Source organism: Cicer arietinum, unplaced genomic scaffold (genome assembly GCF_000331145.2).
Source record: "Cicer arietinum cultivar CDC Frontier isolate Library 1 unplaced genomic scaffold, Cicar.CDCFrontier_v2.0 Ca_scaffold_5743_v2.0, whole genome shotgun sequence".
Taxonomy (NCBI): Eukaryota; Viridiplantae; Streptophyta; class Magnoliopsida; order Fabales; family Fabaceae; genus Cicer; species Cicer arietinum.
In genome coordinates, this window is record NW_027339390.1 from 1 (window position 1) to 8,801 (window position 8,801).

General features: G+C 30.7%; 1 protein-coding gene across 1 annotated transcript; it reads right to left on the minus strand.

Moving 5' to 3' along the window:
• Positions 1 to 2,754: 2,754 nt before the first annotated feature.
• LOC101512727 (uncharacterized) lies at positions 2,755 to 8,258 on the minus strand. Its single transcript, XM_004517216.4, has 8 exons — positions 6,007 to 8,258; positions 5,784 to 5,901; positions 5,576 to 5,664; positions 5,084 to 5,328; positions 4,211 to 4,297; positions 3,992 to 4,091; positions 3,327 to 3,534; positions 2,755 to 3,170 (listed from the first exon to the last, which is right to left on the minus strand). The coding sequence occupies exons 1-8, from the start codon at positions 8,176 to 8,178 to the stop codon at positions 3,016 to 3,018; spliced, it is 3,174 nt and encodes a 1,057-aa protein (XP_004517273.2). The 5' UTR covers positions 8,179 to 8,258; the 3' UTR covers positions 2,755 to 3,015.
• Between the last annotated feature and the right edge of the window lie 543 nt (positions 8,259 to 8,801).

Genomic DNA, 8,801 nt, shown 5'->3' on the forward strand with positions numbered 1-8,801 from the left:
GTAAAGAAGTAGAAAGTAAGTTGATATTGTATCAATAAATGTGATATTTTATTTAAATAGTTTTTAAAATCTAAAAAATAATTTCTTCAAAAAATAGGAAGAAATATGAAATAATAATCATTATATTTATTTTCAATTGATTAAACAATCATATATCTATATATATGTTAATTTATATTTTAATAAATAAAATTATCCGTAAAATAGGAGAGCAAATCAAAAAGAAGAGAATTATTAAAATATTATAATATGTTTTTTCCTTTGACACATCTACTCAACTACATTAACTTTAATTTTTTTCTTCGTATTTTCTTCATATTTAATGTATTTTATTTGAACTTATTAATATAATTTAATTTTTTTTCTTTTTTTTTATTATTTTTAGTTATTAATTTAATTTTTTCATTTGTTGAAAAAAAATAAAACATAAGGCAACACATGTTGCATCCCCATAATGGGACTTATTGAAAGAGAGAAATTATTTTTTATTCTATGCGATTGCATCTCCACTTACGATATATTAAAAAAAAATATTTTTATACATAAATTTTAAATTATAATATATATTAAATTTTTTTTTTCTAAAAAGAGGATATAATAGAAAAATACCTTTATTTTAACATTATTGTACAATTTTTTGCGTCTCATGTATTAAAATCTCAAAAGTATTCATGTTACGAGAGATAGACAAATAATATCTACATCAGTTATATTCTTCACCATGTTTCATTGTAATCGTATATCTAATAACTAAAATTTCTAGATATTCTATAACAAAAATTGTTTGATATATAGTACAATTCTTGATAATATGTTAACAAGCTTTTAACTATTAAACTTCTATCTATCAAATATAGTAAATAAATATTTTGAACTTAAACAAACTACACTTATAATGATTATTCAATTCTGAAATTTGTCGATCGATCACTTAATAGAACAATTAAATTTAAAACTATGTAATTTATCATTTTTATTTTGTTGCGTGAGTTTTTGTTTTGAATGTGCGAGATACATTAATCAATTAATCAAATTATTTGTATTACATATATATATATACAATGAAAGTGTGAGATATATGTATATTACAAAAACTAATACGTAAAACATTCAACCACTGTGTATAACGTAGAGTCGCTTCTGATATTCACTACGAATAGTTTAAGAAAAAACATGCTATGTTTAATAGATTTCATGATCATGTCAACAACTACTTGAAATGAGCACATTATTATAAAGATTTTTTTTTAAGAGTTTAATGCAAAATTACACACCAACTTCACATTTTAACATATCAAATCTTGTTACGGTGATCATATAAATGGTATATTGTGTTTATTTGGATTTATTATAAGGATTATATCATGCAACTAGACGAATAAATAAATAATATATAAATGATATGGTTTGTCGGTATATAAAATATACTACTTAGACAGAAAAAAAAAAAAAATAGTAGTTAAAAGTTTAATATATTCGGTTAAAATTTAGTTTAGATATATCAATTTTTTGAATATTTATCAAATGTAATAATATTTAAATAGGTTATTATACAAGTAAATTCTCATAGAATATATTGTCTCTATAGCTCCCAATAACAATTCGAGAAATCATTGGGACGATATGGAAAATCACATACATGATACCAGAATTTATTTCGATTAGGCATACAGATCTGTAATTAGTTAATTTGATTCTATAATTATTTTTAAAGCAATCTGATTGAAGATCCGTAGAATATTTATAAGCATATCTCTTGTACAGATAAAAACATTTTTTTGGTATAAAAGATACAAACAAATTTGATCTATATATATTGAATTGATTACATAATATACTGAATTGATTACATAATTGAAGAAAAAAATGCATAAATCCATCTTCCCAAATAAGCCCAAATCAGGAAAGAGAAATAATCAGCTCATTAATAGCTTTCACGACATTCCCCAAAAAAAGTCATTTGCTTAAAAGACATACTTACCCAAAAGCTCTTTTGGGATTATTTTCTAAAGTTAGAAAGTAAACATGAAATTATTGAAAAATTAAATTTAAATTAATTGAAGAATATTTTAAACATACATTAAATTTTAGGTCCATTTATTTAATAATTTAAAAAAATAATTTTGATTTTATATTTTTAAAATTGATTTTTATGAAAATTTACTTCAAAGTAGAAGTTTATTAGATTTATTTGTTATCAATTAAAAAAATGTAATTTTATCATTCAATAACTTAAATATTCATCATTACAGATTTTAAAAATGAAAAAAAATTATAAAAAAAAGATGAAATACTTAAAAACATATTTTAAGATAACCTATTTAACCAATTTTTTATTTGAAACTTTATTTTTAAATTTAAAAAAAATATTATAACAAAAAAATAAAATACTATTAAAATGCTTTTTAAAAATAATCTTATGGAATTTTTTTATATTTGGAACTATTAAACTTTAGATTTTTTTTTTTTATATTCAAAATTGGGAAATGAATCTTTTTTCTATTAACCCTCTAGTTCTTGTGAGATTTGATATTCAATGCAGAAGTAAATAAATTCTGACAAAATCATTAAAATTAGAATTTGAATTCAAATTATCCCGAAAAATGTGTCCTTAACGGAAAGTGATCAACTAATTAAGGTCAAATCAAATATACACTTGCTTATGAAGCTTAAGAATTTAAGAATATACTAATACACTTCAATAAACTAGGATTTGCTCACTTCAAAGAGTCTTGTTCATCAGGAAAAATCACATAACAATGAAAGTCATATCAATAGTATATTAATTAATCCTATTAACACCTAGATTATTTATCAATAATGTGACATGTTTAAATCACTGTCGCATATGTTATGTGCCCCTGAAAATATCCCAAGAACATCACCAAATTAGCATGAAGATGAACTTAACCTAAAAAGACTATAGTTCCTATTTTACATGTAAAAAGAATTGTTCATACTCCAAGTCTCTCTGTCTGTCTCTTTCACATAATCTAATTTATTTTCTTGTTTGGTTTAGGAATTAGGCCTTGGTTTCCAAACTTGTAGATCCATTATTCCACTTTTGCCAATCCCTTCTTCTTGGTCCACTTCTGATATGGGACTCGACTTCTCAAAATCAATTCGACATTTGACGGAGAAACCAGCATCCTGTTGCTTTGTATTTATGTCTGCAATATGAAACAATAAGGTTGTAAATGTAATCCAATCAATGAAACAATTTAATTACATGCATGTTTGAAGAAACCATTGCGACAGATCAAGATTCTGTTAAACTGACCGTCAATCCAGACATAGGAAACAAGAATCGTGAAAAAGTTACAAACCTCTAGTTATAACTGAATCCGGTGATGGAAGTCTTGTCAACATTTTCTGACACATGACAGTTCCTTGAAAATCTAGGAAAGAGTAGTCCAAAAACTTTGATCTCTCAAAATTTTTCATCTGCACAAAGCCAAAGGAATTGGTCCATGTTTCTAGTACACCAGGAACAGCAGGTAAGACTAGCCTCTCCACCCCCAGTTGCTTTAGCTTCTGATGAAAGAAAAAATTCAAGTGAGAAATTTGATAGTATACTTTGGAACATAACCATAACTTTTAGGACATAAATTTAAATAATTAATCACTCTTGTACAAACATAGTACCTAATAAGTACATTGAATTTAAAGTTAGAAATTATATTAAAAGAACTTCAACATAAATTTTGATATCTTTTCAATTATTATTTGAATAAATCATGAGATTTTGATTCACGTTTAGATTTTGTTTCTTGCTTTCCAAGGCTACTTGAACGTGAATTTTCTAAAGCTACAAATAGATACACTTATACTAAGTCAGAGGTTGTACGTTTTATCGGCTTTTAAACTCAGAAAAATTGATACATAAAAAATGAATAACAATTTGAACGCTACATGCCATATCAAGATCACTTGATGTATAGTTCATAAAACAACCAGCTAAAATGACACATTTGTATGATTTTTATGTTACCTTTTCAAGCTCATCCATTAAAACGCGGCACATTCCAAGTCGTCGATACTGAAATCTGGTACCTATAAGGGGGACTTCAGCTATCTTCTCTCCAAATATCCTACAAAAATGAAATGGCTTGTTAAGGAACCAAAAAATATTTAAAAAAATGCAACTTAAAAATGAAAAATGCAATCACAACTTGATTTGGTTCTCTGTAGTAGCAGATCCTATACTCACCTAACAGTTGCCACACTAACCAATTGTTCATTTTTCTCTAGAAGTACGGTATAGAAACCCCGGAAGTTTAGTCGATTGAGCTCGGACCTGTAACGTTCCAAAGTACATATATATCAGGCAATGACTCGGTGCGAATATAACAATAATGTATATCACAATTTAGAGATAAAATATCATGATCACAGACTATGTATACTTGTGAACAAATCCTTTAGTGAATGAAGGGACTCAACGATGTAATGATCCACACATTTTAAATGAAACAAATACTGATCAAAACTAAGGCTTTGAGGCGCCAACATAGTTACGATCTCAAACCCTATAGTAATGTTTTTGCATGCCATTTGTTTGATTAAAAAAAACTAAGCACGTGAAGAGTTGAGAGCCATATGTTCAATCCATTAGAATCATTGAATTTAAAAAAACCAAAATCATAACGAAAGACCCAACGAGAGCCGAAATACTTTGTTTACTCTTCAAATAATGGCTCACTACTATTCATGATACCATCCAAGGGCTTAGATTTTCCACAATATGCTTGAAGAGAAGAAATGTGTACAAAAAATTAAGGAAACTTTTTTATTAGTATCTTCATATAAATATGACTGTAGTTCCATAAATTCCTCCTGCATGATAAACATAAAACTACAAACTAGGCACTAACTAATGCAAGAGAAAAATTTCTAAATTCTATTGTATAAAAATAGTAGAGTTTTGTTTTCCTTATGAGAAAATTGATAGATCATAGAATCCACAGTAATAATATTGACAGTAATTAAAAGTATACATGAATTGTGAGTATGACAAACGCAGTATGCAAAGAATCCTAATAAAATGTTATGAACATAAATTTGAAGGACAGGAGTTTCTGACCTTTGGTTGAATAAAACATCTTCGACGATATCTCTGCTAGAGAAAGGGTTATGTAAGGGCTCAAAACATTCATGCATCACTGAAAGTGCAACGTGGAGTTTGCTAAAACTCTCTTCCGGTAAGTCATTTTCAGCACTGCCAGCACCACAATTCTCAGAGTTGACATACTTCACCAATGTCCAAGTTAGATTGTCTGCACCAACTAAAACCGGCTTTCCCAATAGATTTTGGAGGCCCGTGTAGATCTGCGAGAGCGTACAGCATAAATGTAGTGTATAATCATAACCATCGTCATAAAAACATAATTCTAGCAGTATATATATTGAAGATATAGAGCCTTAAATGTTTTCTAAAGAAATGAAATGAAAAAAAGGGATGAAATGAAATGAAAAAACAACTTCAAGGCAAATAAGGCATAAACAAATCTTCATGCAGAATGAGATGAAACTTTTTCTAAAATAGAAGAAAAAAAGGGATGTCGATTTAACTTACCCGTTCACACTCTTCTCCACATAGCCAATTTTTTTCCATATATCTTCTTGAATTTTCTTTTGCTCTATTTTTGAGGCACTCAACATGATCTACATAGAATTGAAGAAATTTTTCATTGGTCGAAAAAAAGTTATATATTGCAGCAAAACAAAAACACATTCACAAAGGAATGGATGAAATATTGAAGCAAATCTATCTATGAGCTTACATTTATGTTCACACTGAATGCAAGAAAGAAAATGTCCATCCTTAGCCTCTTCAATTTTGTTTTGGCCGCAAATCCCGCATTGGCATGATGGACAAAACCAATCACCATCAGGGATATCCTACACATCCAAAGAAATAACTCAATACACATAAATGGAAATGAAATATAGCAACAAGATAGAACTTAAATATGCCATGATTGAAAAGGAAACTAGTTAATCTACCTCCAAATTAAGACACTTCTTATGAAACGACGAGGGGCATTGGTCGCATAAAATGAGTTCGCCACCATAGTTACAAACAGAACAAATGTTGTCATTTTCGCCTTCGAACGGATCACTGCACGGTTTCTCCGCAACTTCCTTTCTCCTATGATATTGCATTACTTGCATCATGCAATCTAACAGTGATCTACCATCCTTCAAAAAGATACAGGCAGAAGGCCTGAAGCTACTACTTCCACCAGCATGATTTGCAAAGCCTCTAAGGCCATAAACCTTCTGACAACAACTGCACCTGATTCCTTCTTGAGTTATCCTTCCCTCGACCATGGGAGCGTTCCCTTTTTCGGTTTCCCAGTAAAAGACCTTGTATTTTGGCAACAGAATGTTGCAATCTATTAACCAAGATATAACATTTTGAGGCTTTTGATGCGTCAAACCCAACACCTTCTGCACCCTTTTGCTTGACCTTAGCACCCGGCCGGTATCTACTTCATTCTCCTCTATGCTCTTTGGTTGGCTAGCCTTTGAATTCGTGGTGCGTCTGTATGTTCTCTTCACAGATGATTTACTTGGCGGAGAATTGTCTATAGTATGCAATTCAGGCTCTTTTTGAAGCAATTGAAACACACTCACCAATAGATCATCATCACCATCATCAGCATTAGTCCATTCAGGAATCTTTGCTTTAAGGTATAGTCTGCACGCACCTCGAAGTGTGCCTAAACACTGATTTTGTGGAGACTTGTACAAAGTTGTCTTCCTTCTTTCAGTTGGGTAGTCAAAGATCCATCCTTCTGCTAATAGATGTTTTTTCGCCTTCAATTTCCATGTCCTTTTTTCAGCCGAGTTTCTCTCTAGTGCATGAAAGTAATATTTAACGACGGCTATAGGACATAATTCAGGTTCAACTTCAACTATCACTGGAGAAGGTTTCTTGGTTGGAGGGTTAACATCTAAATCCTTTTTCATTTGAGGTGGATCAGAAAGCAGATTTAAAATATTGCTGTCAAATTGCGAATGCATCCTATTGCGATCAATTTGAGACGGCACAGGCTCCTTTAGCAAAACTTTAGTAACTTGAAAAATCGAAGCGTAAGCCTTCTGATCGAGTTTATCAGGAGACATGTACCGGTATCGTTTATGTTGAGGATAATTGTTTTCAGTCCACTCAATTGTCCATCCAAGATATGCAAGATGTTTTCTTACTTTCGTCTTCAAAAGCTCCCGAACCGTCTTGCTCCTACATCCAGCTGCATATTCATTTATAACTTCAGGACAGAATTCAACTTCAGACATTACCAGAGTTTTCCAAACTACGGACTTGGAGCGTCTCCGTTTTTTATTCTTATTCGAAACCAATTCATCATCATTGCAGGAAATTTCTTTCTGTGATTCAGGCTCTTCATCCAAAAGATTTTCCTTCTCAAATTCCTCTTGAACAGGAATGATACTAGTGCTACCACAGTTTTGATCAGTATCCAACAATTTTGAGGAATCGCCGTTTTCCTTAGGCCTATCATCACAAAGAACATTATCAGTGTGTTCAAATGACCCTCCTTCCAGTAAATTCTTCGGAACATTTAAGGCGGAGCGAACTTCACTTAGTGTGAGAGTATAGTATTCACCAATTACTTCCACAACAAGCTCTCTCCACAAATCCTTCACATTACAAGTCCATTCTCTAATGGTTTCAGCAAAATCCTTTCTTATCCTAACATCATACCAAATCTGTTTCACCGAAACCGCAACATAGGATACTCTCTCACACTCCTCAAACAACTCAAGAAACACCCATTTCCCTCTTGGCAACCAATTCTCAGTTTCTTCATCCCAATCCTGAGTGATCCTCAATTGTTGAACTCCAACCTTCATTTCATCACCTAAATCAGGGAAGAAAATGCTCCTCTCCTCGAATCCGTCGTTTCGGTCGAATATCACCCCTTCCCACCAAGCTTCCTGATAATTCACATCAACACAGAGTCCGAATGAAAGTTCCTTTATCCGAAACTTGATAGGAGGAGGTAACGGTCTAATGAGGCCGCGTTCATAGCCACAATTTGAAACAGAAGAAGAATTAGCACCATCCAAAACACTTGAAACATTCACCACTTCCACAAGATAATCTGATTCGTCATCATCAAGAATATTGTCATATTTGACATAACGCTTCATCTTTCCGCACCGAATTACTTTCCCTGGATGCCATGATCCCAGAAAACCTTCCTCCAAACTCCTCAGCTAAAAAAAAAACATAACTTTTAAAATATTTTCCATGAAGTGGAAATTTCAGACGAAGGAAATCTCAATCACTATTCTCAACATGCATGTTATGTCAAAATAATAATAATTAAAAAAATGTAAAATTGTTAATAAAGGAAATAACATTGAGTCCACATTATGTTACCATAAACAGTATCCAATTCCCAATTCATCATCACTTGCATGAAATCGAAAACATAGTTCAAAAACAAGGAAAATGCAGAGCAAATTAAACAAAGGTGAATGGTAATTCAATTCAATCATGAAAACAAGAATCATAGAGTGTCACATCAAAACCCACTGAAACCGCAAATCAACAACAGAAAATCAAAGAATCATAAACAAAAACACAAAATAAAATTAAAAAAAACCATGAAAAAAAAAAACAGATTCTTGATATAACAGAATTATAACAATTTGGTAAAAAACAAAAAACAAAAAACCCTAAAAACATCACATCACAAAACCTAAAACAAAATCAACAACCCAGAAATTCATAAACAAAAAAAAAATCACATCTTTATTAAAAAAAAAAA

Coding starts and splice junctions, on each gene's coding strand:
- LOC101512727 (XM_004517216.4), bottom strand. CDS start 8,178: ATGAAGCGTTATGTCAAATATGACAATATTCTTGATGATGACGAATCA. Junction 5,902..6,006: donor AGAAGTGTCTTAATTTGGAG/GTAGATTAACTA, acceptor TTGGATGTGTAG/GATATCCCTGATGGTGATTG. Junction 4,298..5,083: donor GATGTTTTATTCAACCAAAG/GTCAGAAACTCC, acceptor GGAACGTTACAG/GTCCGAGCTCAATCGACTAA.